The sequence below is a fragment of the Cebus imitator genome, unplaced genomic scaffold (assembly GCF_001604975.1).
Source record: "Cebus imitator isolate Cc_AM_T3 unplaced genomic scaffold, Cebus_imitator-1.0 Scaffold2, whole genome shotgun sequence".
NCBI classification, from domain to species: Eukaryota; Metazoa; Chordata; class Mammalia; order Primates; family Cebidae; genus Cebus; species Cebus imitator.
Window position 1 is genome coordinate 13,174,079 of NW_016107317.1, and position 27,193 is coordinate 13,201,271.

Below are 27,193 nucleotides of genomic sequence, written 5' to 3' on the forward strand. Positions count from 1 at the left end.
TTTCCCTGCTTGCTCACAAATGGAAGGTAGCACTCATCTCCTAGAGGCTACCTTTAGGCTTTAGCCAATGTACCACTCTCACAACATGGTACTTACTTCTTCAAGGCTTACAAGGAGAATCCTTCTTGCAAGAGTTCACCTGATTAGGTCAGGCCCTTTCAATAGTCTCAAAGGGAGTTGTTTAGGAACTCTAACTGCATCTGCAAAATTCCATCAACTTTGTCATGTAACATAATCTAATAATGGACATATCATTATGGCAGTATCATCAAGGGATATTTGACTTGTGGTAAATGATTGCTGTAAACACAATCTATAAAAATATGAGTAATAGGATTTTATAACTGGCTTTGTAAACTTTAAATTTTATATCATTTTACAATTTACGAAGTACTTGTATATATTCCACATCACTTGATTTTCATGACTACCTGTCAGAGAAGCACAGCAGATATTAGCCCAATGTTATTATTGGCTCATAGCAGTAAGTGTGTGTCCAAAGCTTTACAGCAAATTAGTAGTGGAGTCAGTTGGCTTCAAATAAGAGTGTTTCCACCCTACATACAGCCAAGGCTCTTTTTGCTAGCCCTGTAATTTTCAAACTGAGTTTGGTGATACTTGAAAGAGATGTTGCAGGGATTACTCAAAGAACTGAGGGTGATACTAATGGGTAGGGCTAAGTGTTGATGTGATGGTTCTATTTTTGTATGTTGGACGTTCAACCTATGCTTTAGTGGACGTTCAACCTATGCTTTAATAACTACTGTCCTGCGCTAGGCTGCTTTGTTAAAGATAAAGAAGAATATTTATGAAAAAAATTAATTGAAAAAATGGTTGAGACAGGTGTGTATAAAAAGTCAAGAGTCGAGCCCCATGAAGTTTTAAGAAGCTGTCATCTCTTGCAGCAGCTGTTGAACCTTTAAAAAAAAAAAAAAGATAGAAAAAAGCAAAAGAACCATATTACACAGCTGCTTTGAAATGTGCACTTAAGAAAATATGATGAACCCCACCCCTTTCACTTTTTAAATAAGTATAAAAAATTCATACCTTCTTAATGTCTGGTCTCTTATTTTTCTTTTCATGAAGACATTGACTAGCAACAGAGTACATAGCTTCTACTGAAGTGGAATCAGCATCATTCATCTTTTTATCAATATAATCTTCAATTGTCTTTTCTTCATCTTCAATTTCTTCTTTAATATCTAGCTTTAAAATGAGCATTAAAACTTTAATAACTTCAAATCAAAGTGAAAGAAATTAGAATATACATTTTAATCATTTAAATTAATCTACTTTGTAATAACATGCACTCTCATTTTACTATCTTATCTTAAAGCTTTATTAAGAATTGAAGACACAGCCTGGGAAACATGACAAAACCCTGTTTCTACTAAAAATACAGAACATTAGCCAGGCGTGGTGGTGTGCCTATAATCTCAGCTACTCAGAAGGCTGAGGCAGGAGAATCGCTTGAAGCTGGGAGGCGGAGGTTGCAGTGAGCTGAGATTGCGCCAGTGCACTCCAGCTGGGTGACAGAGTGAGACTCTGCCTCAATTAAAAAAAAAAAAAGAACTGAAGACATACAGGACAAATCCTACGTAAATAAATATGGCTGTCTACCACAAACTAACATTTTGGTTAATGACAGACCATATATATAGATGGTGGTGCCATAAGATTAAAATACCATATTTTTACTGTACCTCTTTTATGTTTACATATACAAATATTTACCATTGTGTTACAATTGCTTACAGAATTCAGGACAGTATTATGCTTTACAGCATATGTTTGTAGCCTAAGAGCAATACCATATAAGCCCAGGTGTGTAGTAGGTCATATCATCTAGGTTGGTGTAAGCACACTATATGAGGTTCACACAGTGAAACTGCCTAACAACATATTTCTCAGGATGTATTCCTGTCATTAGGCAACACTCGACTCTGTGTGTGTGTGTGTGTGTGTGTGTGTGTGTGTGTGTGTGTGTCTAAATATATAAATATATGTATATATATTAGTTCATAACATAAACATATGTATAAATATATAACATATAAAAATAAAAATATAAATTATATATATTAGTTCATAACATAAATACAAAAATTGAAAAGCAAATGGGTGCAAGTACCTCCCATTTGCCTTTCAATTTTTATATTTATGTTATGAACTAATTGCTTATATGTTCCCATTAGCAGCAGCATTTACTAGGTGGGCAGCACAGGGTGGTCTGCTTCTTGATTTGCTTCAAATGGTGCAATTTCAACTTCTAGACCCAGACTCCTTCTCCCTGTACCCAACAAATTTCTCTATGGGTATTCAGATTTCTGAATCAAAGAGAAAAAGGAAGGGGAAAAATCGGGAGCAGAATATGATAAAAAAAAAACTAATAGGGAGAGAAGTGCAGGAATAAGGTGGTAGAGTTGAATGAGTCATGGCCCCCCAAAACATGTCTATGTCATAATTCCTGGAACCTGTGAATATGCTCTCATCAGGAAAAGAAGGGCCTTTTCAGATGTAATTAAGTATCCTGAGATGAGATCATTTCAGATTATGGATAATCCTGGAGGTAAGCCCTACATCCAATGAGCAAGAAAAGATTCTCTCTGGAGCCTCCAGAGAAAGCATGGTCTTGCCAATATCCTGATTTCAGACTCTGGCCTCCAGAACTATGAGCATATAAAGTTCTGTTGTTTTAAGTCACACAGTTTTTGGTCTATTTTTATAAAAGTCCTAGGAAACTAATACAGGTGGAAAAAAAAAAAAACTATTCATGAGAGGTGGGATGTAAACTCTCCACAAACACTTTAAAAAGAAAAACTGAAAATGTTTGGCAATGGCAGAATCTAGTGACATAAGGGTTCTTCAAAGGATCACTTTCTTTTAACTGTGCTTGTATGAAAATCTTATTACTTTAGAGTCACATCACAGTCAAACCTTAAGACTAGGTGAAAGAATATAACCTTCTCCAAAGATTTATGATTTTCACTATTATATGTTGAAATGCAAAACTTGTGACTGAGATAGAGTCTATGTTTTTCTGCATTTCATTCTTACTCAACCCAAAGTTTTGAGGCTTTTACATATTTTCAAGGAAAAAGTCTTAGGCAAAAATGATGGAAAATTTGGGCAAAGTATATGCTGCAAGTTAGAATCAATCTGGGTTCAGTCTTGAGCCCTCCATACCCAAAATGCAGGTCACATAAACTCCAACTTGAAGGCAGTTGGTCAGAAGTTCTGGGCACCTAAACTTGCAACTGGTGTCTGGTGGATGGCAGTCCTGGGGACTGATCCCTTAACCTGTGGGATCTGACTCTGATGCTATCTTCAGGAACATAGTGTTAGAATTAAATTGGAGGACATCCAGCTGACTTCCGCTGCAAAGTAGATTGCCTGCTTGGTGGTGGCGAGAAACCCTCCCCATTCACATTTGGTCACAGAAATTTTGATGATTGTTGTGGTGGTGTGAGAGCAGAGAAAAAACATGATTTGAGTTTTTACTAACAATAGAAAATTAGGTATGTTCTTTACTGTAACTTTGTAAATAAAATACTCCATGATAGAAATAAGTAGAGAAGTTTTATTAGCAATTTTACTCTGATAGACATTTGAATGGAAGTCATTTTTTCCCTTCTGAAAATGCTGAAAACACTGTTAATAATAGTAACCACCCTGAAAGTAATAAAATAAACATAAGCTAAAGAGGACCTCAGAAATCATTTAGTTCTATTCTCATTTTACCCACAAAGAAATCAGAACAAAGACTATAAAAGTGACTTTTCTAGGTTTCACAAATACTTCATGGCAGAGCTGAGAATGAAAAATATTTAATGCTCTATCCATATGCTACAGTGTAATAGCCAATGGAAAGATTGCCAACAGAAAAGGTTATTTCTAGCTGTCAAATTTATACATATAAATTTCGACTACAAATATAGAGAAAAGAGGACTGAGGAAAACAAATATTTTAATTACCAATAACTGAGGTTCACGGTGTTCATCCACAGCTGGAAGTCCAGTTATTATTTCTAGTAAAACCTATGAAGACAAAAAAAAAATCCGTTAATATAATATGCAAGACAGGGTGGGCATGGTGCTAATGCCTGTAATCCCAGAACTTTGGGAGACAGATGTGGGAGGATCACTTGAGCCCCGGAGTTTAAGACCAGCCTGGACAACGGGAGACCCTGTCTCTACAAAAAAATTTTAAAAAAACATTAGCTAGCTGTGGTGGCACACACCTATAGTCCCAGCTACTTGGGAGGCCGAAGTGATAGGATCACTTGAACCTGGAAGATTGAGGGTGCAGTGAGCTGTAACGGCACTACTGCACTTCATCCTGGGTTACAGAGTGAAACCTTGTCTCTCTAAAAAATATATATACTATAGGTGATACTAATAAATTAGATACCTAACACTCAAGACAAAGATAAATGTAAACTAGAAGGAATATGAATCTTGCTTATAAAATTTGATGAATCATTCCATACAAAGCTATGTCTTTTAGATATTTAAGTGGAAAGAACATGAGCTTTGGGCATTTCTCACCATCCTTCCTTCGGGGACATCTTGGACCCCATCATGACCATAAGCAGCACTTTTCTATTGGCAACTTACTAAAGAGTCAGCCCTACTCAACATATAATCCTTTTCCTGCCTCTTGGGGATTCTTCACAAGAATAACTTTTCTGGCTCTTAGAAGGATATTATTTTCTAAACATTAGGCATAGTCTATAGCCCTATGCCTTATTTTCACAGTGCTATGAAGTTAGGTTTCCATATATGAAACACATATGAGAAAATAAAATGAAGAAAAAGCCCCTGGCATCTCCAACCACCCACACCTATCTCTTACTCTATCTTAAAGTTATTGGGAACAGACAAGTAGATTAGTAAATGTCAAAAAATGTAAGACTAAGGTATATACTGTATGACATGATTCATTTAATGCATTAGGCGCCATGCTAATTCATAAATACAAACAGCAAGAAAATAATTTCTTATAGTCATTTCAAAAATAACTCAAAAGTCTTACACATTGGAAGAAGTTTTCATAAACTTTCTGGCATAAGTAGAAGTTAATGCGAAAAACTTATATTGCTACGTAAGAGAGCTAAACAAGATGGGTGTATTAAATAATATTCTATTTCACTTTCACAATTATAGCAGAATGATTATTTTTTACTAATTATGTGTATGGAACTTACCACACCAAAGCTATAAATGTCAGATTTGGGTGTTATTTCTCCTCGCAAAGCTTCAGGTGCCATATAAGCTGTTGTTCCCACAATTCTGCTAGTCATGACTGTCTGGGCAAACTTCTCAGAAGCCCGTGCAAGGCCAAAGTCAGATATTTTGGCAGTAAAGGCTTCATCTAGTAAGATATTTGCACTGAAAAAAAGTAAAGTTTGAAGAAAAAAATGTTTTCTCCACCCCAAAAAGTCAAACAGTTCCTTAGCTAGATGCATGTATGTATGCATGTATGTATGTAGGTAAATATATGCATACATGTATATGTACATACATATTTACAGATTATAACATTTTATAGTATGTATCATCATAAAAGCCTGAAATTTATAGAAATAAAGCTAGAACTAAGATTATAGCTAAAGAGAAACAACTGTCCTCTTTTTTATGTTTCTAGAGGCAAAAATTTAGAAGAATAAAAATGAAATAAAATTGTCTACATTAGTAAGAGGTATTTTAATTATTCCACAAATAATTTATTGTAGGGTAAATTCCTACAAAATCTTCCAAAGCACCTTTATTAATTCCTTTCTTTTTTTTTTTGAGACGGAGTTTTGCTTTTGTTGCCAAGGCTGGAGTGCAATGGCATGATCTTGGCTCACCACAACCTCTGCCTCCTGGGTTCAAGCAATTCTCCTGCCTCAGCCTCCCAAGTAGCTGGGATTACAGGCATGCACCACCACACCTGGCTAATTTTGTATTTTTAGTAGAAACAGGGTTTCTCCAAGTTGATCAGGCTGGTCTCGAACTCCAGACCTCAGGTGATCTGCCCGCCTCAGCCTCCCACAGTGCTGGGATTATAGACATGAGCCACCGTGCATGGCTATTAATTCCTTTCTTAATATTTATCAATTCATTTAAAAACAAATTTCCAATCAAAGTATCGCAATTATGCATTTCTTTATTCATTTTTTTTCTGTACTATCAGGAATCTTTTGAAGAAAAAAAATACGGCCAAAATATCTCATTCATTATATGCTTTCATACTTTCATTAAACAAAATCTTATTGAAAACTCCCTAAGTTGTAGAGTATTTAATCTCCCTGCTGGGCATGGGGGAATCTTAAAATCTTATCTGTGATAGGCATAAATAATTTTTAAAAACATAATGGTAATATTAGGTACAAAATGCTGAGAGAACAACCATGTGCCTAGAAAAAGTAGGAAAAGTTTCAAACAGAAAAAGAAGGTGAAAAGTGTGCTTAGTATTGAAGGATTATTATAAGTTGATATTTATATGAGGGAAAGAAAGGAACTGCAAGCAAATGGAGTAACATGTACAAAGTGATGAAAGTATGAAGGCATATGGTATCGTGGTCAACTTCAAGGAACAAGTGTACAAGAAACATGGAGATAATTTGAACTTTATCCTGTGAGCAACAGGATACCAGCCAGAGTTTTCACAGTAGGAAACTGATGTTACTAGACTTCACTTTTAGGACCATGACCTGGTAGTGTTGTAGTGAATAGATGAGAACTGATACAGACTGGATTTAGGTTGACTACAAAGGTTTAGAACAAATCAAATGAGAGATAATGAGGGTCTAAATGGTCATAAAACTGGGGTAAATGGGAAATGAAAATTTTGAGGCTCACTTAACAGAATTTTGTAATTAGCACATTATAGAGAATGAGAAAGTCTTTAGCTTGAGAGAGAATGAATGGTGACTTCATTTGATCAGAAAGGAAATGTGGGAAGACTTTAGATTGGGAAGAGCTGATGAGTTTGATTTCTGATATGCTGATTTAGAGGCTACTGTGGGATACCCACATGAAGTGTTTTGGGTATGAGGACACCAAAAATCCAGGATTGAAAGCTACTGATACACATTTGAGAGACACTCCCATATAAATAGCAGTTAAAATCAATATAATATCACTCAGTAAGAATATACAGGGAGAGGCCAGGCATGGTGGTTCATGCCTGTAATCCCAGTATCTGGGAGGCCAAGGCAGGTGGATCACCTGAGGTTGGGAGTTCGAGACCAGTCTGACCAACATGGAGAAACTCCATCTCTACAAAAAACATAAAATGAGCCAGGCGTGGTGGTGCATGCTTGTAATCCCTGCTACTTGGAGGCTGAGGCATGGGAATCTCTTGAACCTGGGAGGTGGAGGTTGCAGTGAGCCAAGACTGCACCTCTGCACTCCAACAAGAGCGAAACTCCATCTCAAAAAAAAAAAAAAAAAAGAACATACAGGGAGAAAAGAGACATGATGTAAGAACATGAGAAAGTACCAATACATGGAGGACAAGAGATGGTGTTTCTTTTCTCATCTAAGGCCAGTTCCTCTGCTTGGGCTGCTTCCTACATTCTCAGGAATCCTACTGACCACATTATCTCATTTCTCTCACCCATTATATCCTCTCCCTCTTACCTTCTTACTAGCATATAAGCATAGTTTAGTCTCTGCTATTGTTAAAAAAAGTTTCCTGAATGATATTATCTATTTCTAGCTGTCCCCTTCATCAGTAAAATGTCTTAAAAGACTTGTCTATCCTCATATCTCAGTTCTCTAGCTCTCACTCTTTCAACTACAATGTGATTTCTAAGCCAATTACTACATGGAAACGGGTCTCCATAAAGTCACCAATGACCATGGTGATGCTAATCCAATGACTAAAGCACTTGACTATTTTTGACTACTCCCTCTTGGGAAACACTTTCTTTCCTCATTTTCACGGACTCCACACTCTCCAGGTTTTCATCTTACCTTTCTCTGTATGTGTACTTCCTTAGATTCCTTTTTGCGATTATCTCTTTCATTTGGCCATTAAGTCTTAGGGTTCCTCAGGACTTAATCTTGTGACCTTTTCTTAATCTGTATCTCCCCTTAAGTGAATAGAGTCACTTCAATTACCACCTGTATACAAGTAATATATACATTTATACCTTCAGCTCAGACTTTCAGCTCCAAATCTGTATATCACACTGCCTAACATCTCTACTTCTAAAGAACCTCAAACACAAGTACAAAGACTAATTCACATTTTCTAACCACCTCTCTAACCCAGTCTAACCAGGTCTTCTTTCAGCCCTTTCTATATAAGAGAATCATGCCATAATCATTCCAGAATGCAAGTCTGGATGCCATTATTCCAGGAGTCATTCCTGAACTTCCCTCTTCCTGATCCCCAGAACAGCCAAGATGTCAACAAGTTCTGTCATTTTAATCTTTCTAATCTGCTCAAATCTCTTCATATAAACTTCCACCTACGATAGCCTACTAACTGCCTCTTCTTACAGACTGTTCTCTACACTAGTCAAAGTTGTCTTTGCAAAACTTAAATATGATGCCACATTCCTACTTAAATTTTTCAATGGTATCTTATTACACTTGTGATAAAACTAAAAGCCTTACCTTGGTCCATTAGGTCCTATAGGACTTAGCTTCCTACACCTCTGTAATTTTATCTCCAATCCACCACTCCATAACTTTCTGCATCTCAGTCATATTGCATTTACTTCATTTTTTTTTTCTTTTTTTTTTTGAGACAGTCTTGCTTTGTTGCCCTGGCTAGAAAGCAGTGGCAGGATCATAGCTCACTTCAACCTTGAACTGCTGGGCTCAAGCATCCTCCCTCCTCAGCTTCCCCAGCATCTGGAACTGTAGCCATGCACTACCATGTTTGACTGATTTTTTTTTTTTTTTTGTAGAGATGATGTCTCACTATGTCGTCCAGGCAACATAGCCAGGTCTGCAACTCCTGGCCTCAAATGCCTCCTGTCTTGGCTCCCAGAGCATATTTCATTTCCTGTAACTCATCATGCTCCCATATTCTCTCTCACCATTGGTCTTAAAAATGTAGTTCTTTCTGCCTAGAATATTCTTCTCCCCATCTTCTATTCTATAGCTACCCTAAAATTGTACCTACTTATTTCCTGCCCATTTTTTGAATCTCTGTTTAAATACCACTTTCTTGGAAATCCTTCTTTATATTAATCCTATATACTATACTACATACACATATGTGTGTACTGTACACATTAACATTCTATTATTTTGTGATTGATTGATGTTGAGTTCTATATATTAATATGTTACTTATAGTAGGTAAATATTTAACTAGATAAATACACAAGAAAAAAGAGAACTGAAAAGTACTCATGGAGGATGAAGGTAATTCAGAAAAGAATGGTGATCTAGAAACTAAGAAAACAACTAATTTCCATAAGGCAGAAGTGTCAAGAAGAACAGAATAAACTACTATTAAAACAAACAAAAAAGGTAAAGTAGGATGAGTACTGGAAGTAGGTCACTGGGCTTGGAATAAAGGAAATTATAGATGTCCTTAGTGAGAAAAGCTTCCATGGAGTGATGGGGAAAATGTCCAGAAGCACTAGGTTAAGACATCCATGTAAATAGTGAATAGAGTAACAGCAAATTATTCTTTAAAGATGGCTTTCCAAAAGCTTTAAACAGTAGCATTTACCTTTTAATATCTCTATGAATATGATGATTTTCATGTAGAAAATTAATGCCATTAGCTGCATCCTGAGCAATCTTGCATCTCATGTGCCAAGAAAGTGGTGGAGTACCATCCTTATAAAGAAATAAATCAAATTATAAACAAGAAAGAATAATACAAAATCTACAGAGAATATATAACACAGAATTTTTTCTAGGCAACAACCGAAGATGATGTTATAGCACTAATAATTTAGGACTACATTTTTAAGTTATTAAAAATAATCTCTAAATAAGTTCAAATGGGTGCTTACATTTCTTATTTGAAGATAAAAACATATAAAAGCATCTCCTTAGTATAGTCTTGACTGAATTCTACATTTTAGATTACTACCTAATAGAATGGCAATCCAGTTGTTGACATATCAACTGTATAATTTTCACAGAGCAGAAGAAATATGAAAGTTAATTTGCTTTAAATAATCCAATAACAAAATGAATATTAATATTCCAGCATACAAACAAAAAGCCAAACAATGTGATGAACAAATATCTTACCAAGCAAGACAGTCTGTCTAGCAATGAACCATTAGGCATGTAAACATATACTAAGCAGAGGTCATCTCCATCACTTGAGAAACCAAGCAGTTCTACTAAGTTTTCATGTTGACACCTGTGACAAATAATTTTTCATCCAAAATTATTATAATAAATATTTATATATTCAATTGTAGGTTGGAAGTTATTCAAAGTTTTAACAGAAAAAAAAGAGAAAGGAAGTAGTATGTTATATATCATTTCTAACTTGATGTTTATGTTTATATACGCTTATTGTAACTGTTCTTAATTTTCTGCAAATAGTTTTCTTTTCAGCCAATATTAATCAATGTTAGAAGTAAAATCTCTTTTTTTTTTTTTTTTTTTGAGACAGGGTCTAACTCTGTTGCCCAGGCTGAAGTGCAGTGCAGTCATAGTTCCCTGAGGTCTTGACCATCTGGACTCAAGTGATCCTCTTGCCTCAGCCTCCCAAGTATCTTGGACTACTGGTGCACACTATACTCAGTTAATTTTTTAGATTTTTTGTAGAGATGAGATCTCACTCTGTTTCCCAGGCTGGTCTTAAACTGCTGGCCTCAAGTGATCCTACCACCTCGGCCTCCCAAAGTACTGGGATTATAGGTGTGAGCCACCACACCTGGCCAAACCTCTTTCTATTTTACAGTAAAAGCTAAGTAATTCAGATCATTGGAACTTCTGATAAGTTTGGTCAAGGACTAGGCTGATGCTTACTTTCTTTAGCCCAATTTTCAGTGATGGCACAAGTAAGATTTCAAGAAGTCTGTTTAAACTTTTATGCTAATGCTTTCAAGAATTTTCTAACATACTCAAAGCACTGATTTACAGACATGATCTTGAATCACATCTAATTCACATGTTTTGTATTTTTAATCATATTGGATTATTTATAACCAAATATGAGTGTTATTATATACTTGAGAGTAATAAAACTAAAGAGACCTACAATATAATAAAATGGCAAACATCTGTAGTACAGAAGAAAGAAAACAGGGCTCAGAGTTGTATGTGCTAAATTTAAAGTCTAGCTCTGCCCCCTCCTGGATAAGTGACCTATGGCAAGTTAACAGCCTTACTGAGCCTCAGCTCCTTTATCTGCTAAATGCAGAAAATAGTACCTATTATGTGATATGGATGTTAAGACAATTAAGTGAGCAAATGTAAACATGACAGCCTAGAAACATATCTAGCACGTGTTTTATTATTTAAGTGCTTATTCATTTTGTTCATTCAAAATGATCCACAATTCTAGCAGTTCATATCAACTATGACTTTTATCCTCATAAATATTTTAAGAAGTACAAATTAAAGCAGTAAGTGTCTCATTTTCCACCAAATTGGCACAAGACAGAATTTTGCTTGTTGCCCAGGCTGGAGTGCAATAGTGCAATCTCAGCTCACTGCAACCTCCACCTCTTGGGTTCAAGCAATTCTCCTGCCTCAGCCTCCCAGGTAGCTAGGGTTACAGGCTAATTTTTGTATTTTTAGTAGAGACAGGGTTTCACCATGTTGGTCAGGCTGGTCTCGAACTCCTGACCTCAGGTGATCTGCCCACAGCCTCCCAAAGTGCTGGGATTATAGGGGTGAGCCACTGTGCCCAGCCCAAATTGGCACATTTTAAATGTGAGTAGTTAACATTTGCTGAGTTAATACTATATATGACGCACTGTGGCAAGTGATTTACCTGCTTTATTTAATCCTCACAATAACTTAATGAAGTAAGTACTATTATCCCATTTTATAGATGAGAAAATTAATGAATAGAAAGTTAAGAAACTTGGCCAAGATCATTCTGCTAGTAAGGTCCAGAGATTAGCACTTACTAAAAAATAGTAGTAATATTAAATGAAAGTAAGGAACCAGTAAAGTTTGAAATTGTAACACACTGCCTGTAGAAATAGAAATTACTGTAACTTATCTCAGAAACCATTTGAATATATATTTAGAAAGTCTTTAAAAAGTTCATGCATTCCAACCTAGTAATACTTTTTCTAGGACTTTACCTTAGATGATGAAATAAGTATAACTGCACTTAAAGATTTATGTGCAAAGAGCTTTAAAGAAACTTTATTTTTAATACTGAATATTAGAAACAAACCTAATAATAGTTAAATAAAACATGATCCTCACATATGCTAGAATGTTGTACAATAATTTAAAATGTTTTCAAATTATTTTTAATGACATGAGAAAATACTACACACACAACATGAAGCAAGTACATAAAAATATTAGCAGTGGTTATCTCTTGAGTGATATATTTGAGAGGTGGTTTGTATTATAAGTTTCAAGATACATGTGCAGAATGTGCAGGTTTGTTATATAGGTAAACACGTGCCATGGTGGTTTGCTGCACCTATCGATCCATTACCTAAGTATTAAGCCCTGCATGCATGTGGGTTTGTATATTTTAAAAATACTTTCCTGTGCTTTCCAGATTATTTACTGTGAACAAGTTACTTTTAGGACTGGAGAGTAGGGGTAGGAGTGGAGAAAACAAATCCTGGAAAAAAAAAAGGGTTTGATCTTTTTTCAGTGTGCATTATTTTTACTCTGCCTAAATCAATTCTAATCTACTCTTCTTGAAATTGAGTAACTATGACTCGTGATTTACAGCAGTGGGTTCAATGGGTATAATCTGGTGAATCCCATTAGGATTCAGATCAAAAGTTCAGGCTCTGCAATCAAACATCTGAATTTCAGTCCCATCTGTAACACTTACTGTCTATGTGATCTTGGACAAGCATTTAATGTTTCTACATCTCAATTAACAAACAAAAAGGGCAGCTGTAACAGGTCTGAGGGTTAGATAGACAATGCAGATAAAGTACAGAACACAATGTCAGGCATGTTGGACAAACTCAAATATCAATCATTACTACTCACTGTAATTATTAGAATACATTCCCTCCTTTGTCCCTCCTACTCTTCCTGATGATGCCTAAAAATTTTCCAGCACACAGGGTCAATGCCTTCTAAGCATCCTTGCATATAACATGACTCTAGTTCCTTTGTATGTGCTACTTTATATATAAGGGTCTATTAATCATGAATTCTGGAAGTAGAAAAGATGATAATGAAAGACATGATAGTGAAATTCCATGTAACTTGGTTATGATTTAAAATAATGACTGCTATTTAATCTCCCAGCATATGGGTATATGTAATTAAAGAATTGTGGAGCCAAAAGTACTTTCAGTTTCTCTAATCTAAACACTTTATTTTAATTTCACATATGTGCAGACATCACTAGTTCATGGCATACTCTAGAATGAACCAGGTTCCTTACTCCTTGTTTTTCTCGTTTTCACTATACCACACTGCCAAATTAAGACTTACTTTGCCATTACTTTTATTTCTTGATCAAATTGCTGTTTCAGTTCTTCAGTAGTAATGTCAACCACCTGAAAAAATAAAATATGCAATGTAATACCACACAACTCTAAGCCTCCTAATGCTCAGAGGGCTCAAGAGATCAGCTGGCTAATTGCCCTTTCTTCAAAATAATAAGGTATCACTTTCCCAATCTATAGAACAACTGAGATATAGAAATTCTAGTGATTTGCTCAAGGTCCACGGCTGGTTAGTGGAATGAAAAATACATATAAATTTCGCTGAGTTGTTGTAGAAACAAAATGAAATCACATGAAATTTTACTACACAAAAAATTTGAGAAAAAATTCTAGGAAATAGAAAACATAAGCAAATTTAAATGCAAAATAGAAAACAAAACCTACAAAAGCACTGAAATGTATATGACAAAGAGTAACTATCTTTATCACATACGTATGTATTCTATTGATATTTTTAGGCTCTAATAAAAGGTTTAGAATATAACAAGTCAATAAGTAAAAGGTGAATATCCCAATAGAAATGGTAACAAAGGACACGGATAAAAAAAAATTAATCTTTTTTCTTAATGTATACTTTCTAAACTTTATTTTTAAATGGGAAAACTAATGTAAACAAAGTTTTTTTAAAAAATAGTTTTCCTGGTATCTTACCATTTTAATATTGATTATACATGAAGTACTGTGTGGAGTAGGGCTTTTCAACTTTAGTTTGTGAATCTCCCAAAATTGTATGTATGATTGTGTATATATGTGCATAACTACAATTTTCTAGGGATAGGGTCCATAGCTTTATATAGATTTTTAAATTTTAAGAACTACTATTTAGGATGATGTTTATTTAAAGAAAATACATACTGAAAAAATGTATTTCCTAAAGTTTAATACATTTAAAGCCTATTTTAGAGCACACTAGGAAGCAACTCTTTCTTTCCTTTTATTCCTAAAAATATAACTTACTGCTGCAAGCTTCTTCACTGCCACAGTTGTGTTGTTCACGTAGCCTTTATATACAACTCCAAATCCTCCCTCTCCCATTTTATTACCACCAACAGAAATGGGTCGTTCATCAAAGTTATTTGTGACATTCTTCAATTCATAAAATGAAAAACTGTGAAAGCCTATAATGTCAAAATAAGAAAAACGTATTTAAATTTTAAAAATTGGTTTTGATAATTCTAATATGTTTTCATTTTAATATTTCACATATATGCAATTATTTATGACTTTGAATTAGACAAGATGGGAGAGGATACAACAATTTCTAAAATACAAATTACAAGTTTTTCTTGAGAATTTGGTTTGGTGATCCTACCCTCCAAACACTATAGTCACCTGCCTAAAATTCTGGTCACCCATTTGGGTAGGTCTAGTCTACCTGCCCAAAACTCTAGTCACATACTTTATTTTAAAAAGTGACCCTTCCAAGTTACGTAAATATTTACTTAATTTTTTTCATAGCTTCTCTGGTGCTTGGACGTCCTATTGCCTCTAATCACTGATGAAGAGGGTTCTTAATAAATCAGGAGGAAAAAACTCACAAAAGAGCTACTTCCAGTGTGCCTGTGATTGCTGCACAAATGAATGAACAAGAGCTTTCTTTTAAAGCACCAGTAGTCTTAATGACAAATCCACCAGTGGAAAGCACTGAAAATGTTACTTACGTGTATCACTAACTTCTAAACTTTTATTTTCTGGACTTGAAGAGTCAGGTGGCATATAGCTTTGTCCAAGATTCTTCGCAGGTGTCATCAATGTCCTGTCTTTGTCATAGAAAAGCATCTGTTTCTGCTCAACTGTTACAGCTTCTTTAGAAGGCAGTGTATTGGCAGTTTTGGGAACAGCATCTAACAAACCAAGTAAGATACAAGTTGTTTTTCAGTAAGAAAAAGTGGTTGTGTAAAAGTTAAACTAGAAATTTGGTTCATTTAATATCATTCCAGTTTCTACAGGTTGTTCCCATATTCTCATATCACACACAAGAAGCTACCTAGTAAGAATCTGTAAGTTATAATGAAGGTGGGTGGAGAGAGTAAGGCAGTGTTTTCAAACAGTGATCCAGCAGCCACTATATCAAAGGCACTGAAGCACTTGTTTAAGAATATAGACCTTGAACCTAATTCCAGAATTCTGATTAAGTAGATTTGGAATAGGCCACAGGAATCTACATGTTTAACAAGAACCTACTTGATTCTTATCCACGATAAAGGTTGACAACCACTGGTGTGAAAGTCATCAAAGCAAAAAAGGAAAGGTTATAAGGAAGGCAACTAGATACTAACACATCAGAATATAATTTAAAAAAAATCATGATCATAGAATTCCATCATAGTGGAAGCTGAAGATGAAAAAAATCAAGAGCTCAAAAGAATAATTACTTTCTTACAGCCTAAGCCAGATGTATGAGGTCTTCCCTTCTAAACTTCCTATTGGCACCAAACTATCTGACTCTTACGAAGCTTCTATCACCTTAGTAGCAGAGTTTACAGTGTCCTTTGTGTTGCTTTTTAAAGAATTGAGGAGTGCTGAAAGAAATAAAGGGACTCTCAAATGTAAGCTTCATCTACTATGAGAAAAAAGAGTAAGAAGAAACATTTTTATTTCTTCCATTTGTCTTTCCACCCTAATTGTGGACACCCTGGTCACAATCAGTTTACCTGGGAGCAAAAGACTCGCAGGAGCAAAAAACTCATTTTGGATCAAAAGATGCACAAGATCACCAACTGTGCAATTGGTGGTACCCCAGTCAAACAGTAATTCAGAAGTGGGACTTTTTCCAGTTTGAAGTAATGCTTCAAATCTCCTTAAAAGTAAGTAACAAAGAAACAAAATTAGTCTATTGTCTTAGTCCATTTTGTGCTGCAATAATAGAATACCACAGACTGTATAATTTACAGACAATAGTTAATTTGGCTCACGGTTCTGGAGGCTGGGAAGTCTAAGATTGAGGTGCTGCATCTGGTAAGGGCCTTCTTGCTACATCATCCCATGGTGGAAGGGCAGAAGGGCAAAAGAGCATGAACACGTGCGTGAGAGAAAGAAACAAAGAGAGAGAAAGAGAAGGAGGAAAGGAAAGAAAGACAGGGGCAAACTCATCCTTTTATCAGAAACTCACTCCTGAGATAACTAACCCACTCCTGCCATAACAACATTAATCCACTCATAAGTGCAGAGCCCTGATGACCTAACTACCCCTTTCAGGTCCCACCTCTCAACACCGTTGCAACACATGAACTTTTGGGGACACATTCAAACAACAGAATTTATAAACTGAGGTCATATGAAAATAGGTGTTGATCTCACCTGCCTGTTTTGCCCACAGCATCTCCTATAATACTAAAGAAAAGGGACAGCAAGAGAACTAGCAAGAATTACAAAGAGACAGGAAAGATAGGAGGAAAAAAGATGCCAAAGATAATGATAAAAATTTACTGGGTACTTACTGGGTATTTACTTAGTAAGTTACAGGATGCATACACATGAACATGTTCAAAGACATTATGATTATGATACTAATTTACTAGTGAGAAAGCCAGGCTTGGAAAAGTAGAGTAACCACCTCATAGCCACACAGCCAAAGTGATATATCTAAGTTGAGGTTCAAATTCAGATCTCATTTGACATAAGAGTGTGTTCTCAATCTACCTAGTTATATTACTTCCCACATGACTTAGGACTCTGATAGCTATGTAATTTTTAATAAATTAGCCTGCTTAATTAAACAGAATAGACAAAAACAGGAAATTATCCCTTTGATCTTAACTGTAATTAAATTGAGGAAAAAAATCACAAAATTGGCTTTCATCCCATTTCTTTCCATTTCTTTAAAATCAAAAATTAGTTTTGAAAAATAACATTAAAAAATTGAACCAATATCATTTTTTTTGCTTTTTTTTTATTTTCAAAAATTTCAACTTATAGAAAAGTTGAAAAACATGATTGAATGAACCACCATTCACCTAGATTCATCAATTTAACAATTGATAAAAAATTATGTCATATTTGGGCTCTTGTGCACGCTCTCTTTCAATGTGTGTCTGTGAGTGTGTATGTTTTAGAACACTGGCCAGATGTCTTATAGAATGAGTCTAACAGCCTAGATTTATCTGACTACTTTCTCATGATTAAATTCACATTAAACATTTTGACAGAAATACTACATAGGTGATAATGTGCCCTTCCCAATGTATCATATCCAGGGGTACATAATGGCATTTTGCACCATTACTATTGGTGCTGAAGTTTGATCACTTGGTGAAGGAAGTGTATTTCATATTTCCTCATTTAAAAAAAGTACCCTTTGCTTTCATACTTCAGAAGTAATTTGTGTACAATACTTTTTATCTATCTATTGAGGGGATCTTGCTCTGTCACTCAGGCTGGAGTACAGTGGCATCATCATGGCTCATGGAAGCCTTGACTTCCTGGGCTCTGATGATCCTCCCACCTCAACCTCCCAAGTAGCTGGGACTACAAGCGTGCACTACCACACCCAGCTATTTTTCTGTAGAGATGGGGTTTTACCAGGCTGGTCTTGAACCCCTAGACTTAAGCAATCTGCCCAACTCAGCCTCCAAAAGTGTTGGGATTACAGGCATGAGCTAATGTGCCCAGCCTGTAATACTTTAAAATCTTGTGCATATCCTGCTCATTTGCATGAGAACCACCTTTCACCTTATGTTTTTAGGTTCAGTGACGAGCCTTGTATGAATCGGTTACTCATTTGATTGGTTGCAAATAGGTATTTTTCTCATGCTACCATTTGGTGGTTGCAAATGGGTATTTTTCTAATTCTACCATTCTTTTCACAATTATTTACAGATATTACTCTGTAAAGAGCTTTTTGTGTCACAAGAGTGAGTCTTGGAAAAAAAGAATTAAAAAAGAGAAGAGCTTTATCTTCCTACCACCACTGCCCCAATTATCTTCCATAAGTTTTTAACAGTAATATCAACAAATTATCTTTAAACATTGGCTTAACACAGTTTAAACTTAAGCTTCTTTCAAGTAATTTAACATGTTCGCTCTTAATTGGAAACATTTCCTGGAAGGGAGCCAAGGCTTTAGGTACTTTCCCAGATTCATGCTGAAAATAACAAATAGTCTTCTTTTCCTTTTCCTACCAAAGAAAAATTTTGATATAGGTTTTAACTGCAATGACTGACAAAAATAAAATCTGCATGCATATTTTACACTAAATCGAACAGAGATGAGTAAAGAGTTTTGAAAAACTGAAATTATCTGAAGATAGCACTAAAGAATCCTAGCTAAGATCTAAGAATTCTGTTTATAAAAGTATACACCTGTAAGCAACAACTTTAAAATGTCAAGTTGAAAAACTCCCAAAATACATTGTTAGAGTATATTAGAGATTCACATACTTTGAAGTTTAAGCTGCAGATTTTTACTAGACATTCTTATAATATTGTCATCTTCCTTCAATCTGGAAATGAGAAGTGTGAGGCAGAGTAAACTTCACTTGGCTTGTCAAACAGAGAACCACAGCAAAGGTGGGAATCTTGATTCTAACCCAAAAAGCTTATTTGAGAGATCAAAATATTGGCCCAATTAACATATGGAAAAAGAAGACAAAATTGCAAAAGGAACAACCAAAAGGAGGTTACTTATTACCATTGTCTCCTCCACAGTAGAGAGGTTCACGTTCTAAACTGCCACATTAGATAGTACTTACACCTATTAATCATTATACATTGTGATGTAAGAATTCAAAAATACAAAGAATTTTATCTATTACCTTATATGAAACTGATTGTATCTATCATCACCAGATGGGTTTTTAATAGCTACAGCTAACTTCTTCCATCCTTCTTGAGGATCAATATAATCTGACAGCTTTCTAATTAGTCCAACATTGAGGCAGCGCACATATGTTGATGGTGTTATGGGTTTGTTCATCTTCTATTCCTAAAATATGGAAAAATCTCATTAAAATTTTACAGTACTTTTAGAGATGATATCTGTAAGTTTATATGTCACACTTTGCTATATTAACTGATTATACCGTGATAAAGAAACATTCCAAAGTCATGTCATTGATACCCTAAGATGAAATTAAAATTGTAATTCATTTGTCCAATTGCACTCCGGGTTTGCTTTCTTTTCCAACCTATTAAAGTAATACAAACTGGGGGACTTTTTTCTGACACTGATATTTCCCAAGTAAAATTTATAGAAAGGGCCAAAAAAGTTACCAGAAAAATTCCTTTTAACAGTAGTATCAACAAACTATCAGAACTAGCATATTCAGAAGTCAAATCTATTAATAAAAACATTTACCTTTCAATTTAATATATTTTTCTCAATCAGTACTTATTTACTATTAAAAATTTGTACAACATTATTTGGTATAAGTGAAAAAAAAGTAATGAAATGATTTGTGTAGCACTAACAGATATGGTCCACCCACTGCTTTTCACATAGCTTGCTCTTCCTTGATCTCTGCACATTTTTTGAGTCCATGAGATCTGCCTGACCATAATTCATTTGTTACTGTGCCAAAACCTGTGCTTCACCATTTCAACTACTCTCCAGACAGAATCTTTATTCTGGCAATCCCCCTTTTCTTCTGCTACTCCACCCTGGAGAGCTGCAGCCAGGGATAAATCTAACAATTTTATACTTATACAACAGAGCTGATGATGTGAATACAAATTTATGGTAACCCCCTTTCTACCTGGCCTTCAACACTGTCATTAATCCTTCCACTTGTCTTCTCTCATTGTCCTTAGTGACTGTTTCATACCTTTACCTCTTCCCACATGATTTTTATTTATTCTTCATGTCCCTCATTCTCAATAGGTAAGGATCTTTCCTTTCAATTAAGACAAATAGACTCAGATATTCTTCTGTCAATTATTTTTGCTTCCTTATATACATTTTAAAAATACAATTAATTTTAGGGTAAATAATGTGTTCATATAGAACAACATTCTAAAACTATAAAAAAGAGTAAAAAGCAAAAAGCTTCCCTGTGTTATAGGTTTCTATGCTAGTATTCACTTCTTCTCTTTGGACTTCTTTGACCACATCTAAATAGGTCTAGCTGCCCTTCACCTAATTCTCTTTCATTATTGCATAATGTATTTGTAATCATATATTTACAATGTATTTGTAATCATATATTTGTTTACTTGTTTACTGTCTCCCCCATTAGAATTTAAGATCCATGAGTTCAGGACCATGCTAATTTTATACCTAGTGACTTGCATACTGTAGAGAATGGTGTTGCTCAGTATTATTTTAGGAATAATGAAATTACTTCCCACTACAGTTTTATCATCTTTATTTCACAAAGGTGGAAAGTGAAAGATTCAGGGCTTACACTTATGTCTGACTCCAAAATTCATGCCACAAAACCCTACTTCTATAATACAATGCATCGTTTATGCCATTTTCTTTTTCAGAAAGACCATTCCTTTCCTTTCATTCATGAATACATTCAGCAAACATTTATGTCAGTCTTTGTAGTAACAAATGGGAGCACAGAGAAGAGAAAAATCTTTGTTTCCAAGCTATTCAATATACCAAGGGACACACAGAGTAACAGGTAGTGATAAATGCTGCAAGAGTGTTATGGGGCCCAGAAAAGGAGCATCAGGCAGAGGCAATCTGGAGTAGGGATATCAAGACAGATTTGATTGGAGTGGGAGGTTGGAAGGATGAAAGGGAATGAAGACAAACCCAAAAGAAAATTCCAGGCAGAGGGAATAACATGGGAAAAGTTGGGAGCATGTGTGTCTCAGGCAAAGAGCTTGCTATGGCTGGATCATAGGATTCTGTGATTAAGTGAGAAGACATGAGGGTGGAAAGGTAGCAGGGCCATATCACCATGTAGCTCATATACTAAGACAAGGAATTTGAACTTATACATAAAGTTACAGGGGAGCCACTTCAGGATTTTTAGAAGGGAAGTTAAATAATCTTGTAGAGTTAAGTGGAGTCCTCTGGATAAAAATTAAACGGATGTATACTGAGGCAAGAAAATTAGTTTTGAAAACTTCTACAATAATCGAGGTGAACAGAAATGAGAACTTGGAAAAAGTATAGGGCAGGGGAATGAAGAAGTAAACATCAAAACATTTAGGAGGCCAAATCACAACAATTTCACTAGAGATCAGCAATTAGAAGAAAGGGAGATAGAACAGTTTTTTTTTTTTGTTTTTTTTTTTTTTTTTGCTTGTGTTAAATGTGAAATATCTACCTTTGGTACCATTTAGGGGCCTTCACACCAAGTACCTATATACGTGGTCTGGCGCTTAGGAGCTGGGTTTCAGCAAAGAATGCTCACCATTTAAGTATTCTCATATATAAGGGGTTTTCAAAAAGTTCATGAAAAATGCATATTGTGCAATAACCATGCACGGATTTCAAATTGTTTTTGCAAAACATATTTCCGAAATAAACTCATACTAACTTGTTACAACTAACTTGTTATCATCCATGTCTAAACAGAATCTAGTTTGAGGCACTAAGAAGAATAAGACAGTTTGAAAAGAACCTTACCACAGCAACATGAATTCTGCTAAAAGTGAAGCTAAAACAAACACATTTATGGTAGAGGCTGGATGAAAGAATGGTGAAATCACTGATGCTTTACAAAAAGTTTATGGGGGCAATGACCCTCCAGAAAATCAGCAGTGTACAAATCAGTAACTCATTTTAAGGGATGAGATGATGTTGACAATGAAGCCTGCCACAGCAGACCATCCACGTCAATTTTTGGGGAAAACATTCATCTTGTTTCTGCCCTAAATGAAGAGTACCTATAATTAACAGCAGAACCAACAGTGAACACCATAGACAACCAGTTCACCCTATACAATTCTGACTGAAAAATTAAAGTTGGGCACACTTTCCACTCAATGGCTGCCCAAACTCCAGATCAGCTACAGACAAGAGCAGAGCTTTCAATGGAAACTTTAAACAAGTAGAATCAAGATCCTAAAGCATTGTAACAGGAGATGAAACATGATTTTATGAGTATGATCCTGAAGCACAATCAAAGCAATGGCTCCTCAAAAGTGGCAGTGGTCCAGTCAAAGCGAAAGCCGACAGTCAAAAGCAAAGGTACGGCCACAGTTTTTAGGGATGCTCAAGGTGTTCTGCATGTTGACTTTCTGGAGGGACAAAGAATAATAACATCTGCTAATTACAGTGTTTTGAGAAACGGTAGCTTTTCTGAATGTTTCTAAACTAAAGCTTTTCTGCTAAAGCTTTAGTCAAATGTTTAGCAGAGAAACATCTGGAAAAGCTTCACCACAGAGTTGTTCTCCATCACAATACCCCTGCTTTTTTCTCTCATCAACATCAAATTTTTTGTAAGTTTCAATTGGAAATCATTAGGCATCTACCTTACAGTCCTGATTTGTCTCCTTCTGACTACTTTTTGTTTCCTAATCTTGAAAAATCTTTATAGGGCATCCATTTTTCTCCAGTTAATAATGTAGAAAAGACTTTATTGATAAGGTTAAATTTTCAGGACTCCCAGTTCTTTAGGGATGGACCAAATGGCTGGTGTTATCCCTTACAACAGTGTCTTAAACTTCATGGAGGTTATGTTCAGAAATAAAGTTTACTTTTTTTTTTTTTTGAGGTGGAGTGTTGCTCTGTCAGGCACGCTGTAGTGCAGTGGTACAATCTTGCCTCACTGCAACCTCTGCCTTCCAGGTGAAAGCGATTCTCCTGCCTCAGCTTCCCAAGTAGCTGGGATTACAGGCATGCACCACCACATCCAGCTAATTTTTGGTAGAAATGGGGTTTCGCCATGTTGGCCAGGCTGGTCTTGAACTCCTGACCTCAGGTGATCTGCTCGCCTGGACCTCCCAAATTGCTAGGATTACAAGCATGAGCCACTGTGCCCAGCCAAAGTTTACATTTTTAATCTTTTAATTCAATTTTTCCACAATTTTTTTGAGACATATAGTTACATTTTTGAAATGCCCTCATACAAATTAAGAGCACATATACATATATGGTTGAAACAACAGTAAAAATAAGGTTGCCTATTAGTAATGCTTAGAACGGAAAGGAATGATGTGAAAGAATTTTTAAAAATACTTCTTAGTCATGAAACCAAGGAAAAAACCAGGACAGTAGCATACCAGAGACTTCTAGAAAAGGTGACAGGTTGGTATAAAAGACTCAGAGAGGTCAAATAGACACTGATGGTTATGCTAGACTCAAATTAGAAGGCCACTGGTGACTTGGAACAGCTGTAGTAAAAAAGTCAGTGAATGGCAAAAACAGATTTTCCAAGAAGTCTGGTTGTGAAGGGAAGAAGAAAGAGAGAGAGAGAGAGACAGGTGAGAGGGGTGGGAGCGGAGGGGAAATGAAGGTGGGGGTAGGGTGAGAGAGGGAGGGATGGAGGGAGAACATGCAAGCACTAGCAGTTTTCAAATTTGGTCTCAGGACCTTTTACCATCTTAAAAACTAATATAGACTCCAAAGGGCTTTTGTTTATGTTGGTTATATCTACCAATATTTACCATATTAAATCGATGCTGAGAAATTTAAAAATTATTAAATTCATTTAAAATAACCATATACATGTTAGCATATATATTTAAAAAAAAATAATTACCTTTTCCCCAAAAACAGAAGAGTAACAATGTTTTAAAGTTTTCCTAATCTCTTCAATATTTAACTTAATAGAAGAGAGCTGAATTCTTATATCTGCTTCCACACTCAATCCACTGCAGTATGTTTTGGTTGATGTATGTGAAGAGAATCCAGCTTCACACAGACATATAGTTACAAAGAAAGGTGTATTTTAACGGCCTTTTCACAAAGTAGCAAATATTTCTCTTTGAAATTACACTAAAATTTGACAAGGAATAACTTCTTAAAGGTAAGCAGCAATGTGGAATCTGAAGCTGTATCAATTAACTTAGAACATTAAAGTATATTTCACTCTGAATAAATCTTTTAACTATATGTGATTTTTACCTTACAAACCTCCTGAAAGAGCGTTAGGGGCTCCAACTATACTTTGAGAACTGCTGGTGTTAAGGGTTTAAGACTTAAGCTGTTTGACAATACAAATGGGATAATGAATAGTGTACAGGTGAAAAAATCAGCCTTGAATAGAAAGAAACCTCTTCTGAATCTAGAAAGGAAGCAGAGGTTTGAATACAGATATATTTGAAGGGAGAAGAGTTCCCATATAATGTTATTTTTTCTGTGAAACAGGAAGTGAAAGTCATCTAGAGCCAGGCAAAAGAATAGCTCACTTACCTTAAAGAACGCCTGTTAAATGCCTATTATTTCTTCAAGCCCAATTCAAAAGGCACTGTTAGCTTCCCTGACAGTCATCTCTTTTGCTTCAAAATGTCACCTAGTCATTCTTCTAACAATTGTTATATTTTACTGTTTATGTGTCTGCTTTCTCTGTTAGATGGTATGTTCTTCTGGGCTGGGATCTAACCAAATTCACCTCAGCAATGACTTAGAACATTGGTGTTGAATGAAAGACTGATGATTTTTAAATTTTAATTAAGAGATTTTATCTAGGTTACCTATAGACTCTGTAGTTGCTCTCTTCAAGTTATTTTTCCTTATTTATTAAGATTTCTCTCTACTGTATGGTACAACATGATTGACAAAGCTACAAAAGATAGATTTAGTAATCTTATAAATTAGAGCTAAATACAAGGAATTGAGGGAAAAAACCCAGACTAGCTAAAGGCCAGGGATAAATTTGGTAGCTCTCCTGCACCCAGACTTCAAGCAGAGGTGATGGGTGTAAGGATACTAGGAAAAAGAAGGCCTTCTGCCAACTCTTCCATACATGTACTCAGAAGTTCAAAATCCCAGAAATTTTACTTTAAATGTACATTCATATACCACTCCCAACCACATACTTACAAGAACATAAGCCAAAATATTAACAGTGGTTATCCCTTGATGATGGCTTTTATGATAGTTTTGTTTTCATTTTGCTTTTCTGAATAATGAAAACAGACTGTGCAAAAAAACTTAGAAAGAATCATCTCTTTCAAACTGTTCAAGATTTACCTTAGTACATTTAGGATTAATAAAGGTGGAACAGAATATGTTGCTTACAAATAAATAAGTAAATATCTTCATGACTGTTTCCTCTCACCACTAATTCTCATAGTAAAGAAAACCCAATCATATTTTCAAATAAGACAACTCAGACAAGTACAAAAGGTAAGGGGGTGGTGATTGAGAAATATATTAAGATCAGCACTTGCTTACAGAACCCAATGCCTTTCCAAACAAAGTACTATGCCCAAAACAGAAGTGCAAAAGATTCTTGTCAAATGTGTTAATCAACTTTTAAGACTGTGCTTCATTAGCCCTCTGATCAGAGAAAAAGATTGTGCAGGGGTGGAGGGAAGATGAACTTTGAGTTTGCACAGTGCTAAGTTCTAATTAAAGCCCACCATGACCAGAGTTAGTAAATCCACTTCTCCGGACCTTGCTTTTTTTCATCTGAAAAACAGAGATAGTAATACCTAAGAATTGCTGTAAGAATTAAAATCAACACATGAAAAGGGCCAAATCTTGTCACATAATAGGTAGTCAAAAAAAAAAAAAGGTGCAATTATTATTTTCTGGCAGAAATTATTCTTATATCACATTTTTAAAAAAGAATGTGCAGAGTTGTATTTAGTTTCAATTTCCAGAACAGTGGTACAATTTGTACCCCAGAAAGGGTACAAATAAGAAGTCTGAGAATATAGTTAAGCTTTTCAGATAGTGGCAGTCTTATTTGATCAACCACAGTACTTTTAATATATTTATATCCTTTCTAAAATATTTACTTCCATACATTCTTATCAAAATATGCTGCACAGCCATTAATCTTTATTTTTAGATACTTCATCATCGTTATGAACAAAAGCTGGTGAAGCCTTCCAGTGCTATTAAATTAGATAGGGCTGCCTATTACAAACTGGGATCTGTGCTGGTGTACCATAAACCAAACATAACACATCTTTCTTGAACACTGATCCAACACAACATTTTTAAGTAATTAAAAATGCTTTGCATATATTTAAAAACAACTCACCAAATATTTACTGAGTGTCTACTCTGTGCTGGATATTGCTCCAGGCCCCTGGAGATGAAGGATTAGGAAAATTAGAGAAAAAAAAAAAAATCCTGAACTCATGGAGTTCATATTCTAATGGGGTAAGGCAAGCAATACGCCAATAAATAAACTCTATACTATGTTAGATGGTGCCAAGTGAAATGAAAAAAACAAAACGAAACAGAGAAAGAATTTTAATTATAAATAGGGTAGTCAGAGGAAGCCTCGGTAAGAAGGTGCCATTTGATTAAAGGTCAAAAAGAATGAGAAAGCCAGCCACTGGGCTATCTGTGGGAAAAGTTTACAGACAAAACAAATAGTAAACGCAAAGGTTGGAAGTGGGCCCAATAGGTAACAGCAAGGACATGGTGAGGCTGCAGAAGAGGGATCAGGCAAGTAGCAGACGAGGTCAGAAAGATAAAGGGGCCAGGTCTCCTACTGCCTGAGTTTTTTATTGACTTTGTTTATCCTCTGGGTGAGATGTAGCGGCTGGAAGTCTTTTTTTTTTTTTTTTTTTTTTTTTTTTTGAGAC

The 27,193-nt window shown here is 35.4% G+C and overlaps 1 protein-coding gene across 6 annotated transcripts in view; it reads right to left on the reverse strand.

Moving 5' to 3' along the window:
- Positions 1–258: 258 nt before the first annotated feature.
- Positions 259–27,193, reverse strand: part of IRAK4 (interleukin 1 receptor associated kinase 4) — a 28,533-nt gene continuing 1,598 nt past the window's right edge. The window contains exons 2-13 of one of the 6 annotated variants that reach the window (XM_017529843.2): positions 26,641–26,688; positions 19,342–19,511; positions 16,244–16,389; positions 15,251–15,433; positions 14,547–14,707; positions 13,576–13,640; positions 10,219–10,333; positions 9,686–9,795; positions 5,208–5,391; positions 3,976–4,038; positions 1,048–1,206; positions 320–917 (exon numbers count right to left, since the gene is read on the reverse strand). In XM_017529843.2, the coding sequence (XP_017385332.1) occupies positions 882–917; positions 1,048–1,206; positions 3,976–4,038; positions 5,208–5,391; positions 9,686–9,795; positions 10,219–10,333; positions 13,576–13,640; positions 14,547–14,707; positions 15,251–15,433; positions 16,244–16,389; positions 19,342–19,502 (1,383 nt within the window). In that variant the 5' untranslated portion in view covers positions 19,503–19,511; positions 26,641–26,688 and the 3' untranslated portion in view covers positions 320–881. Of the gene's footprint in view, positions 918–1,047; positions 1,207–3,975; positions 4,039–5,207; positions 5,392–9,685; positions 9,796–10,218; positions 10,334–13,575; positions 13,641–14,546; positions 14,708–15,250; positions 15,434–16,243; positions 16,390–19,341; positions 19,512–24,839; positions 26,619–26,640; positions 26,689–27,193 lie in introns of those variants that run through there. The other 5 variants (XM_037738894.1, XM_037738898.1, XM_017529851.2 and 2 more) reach the window with 5 other exon arrangements.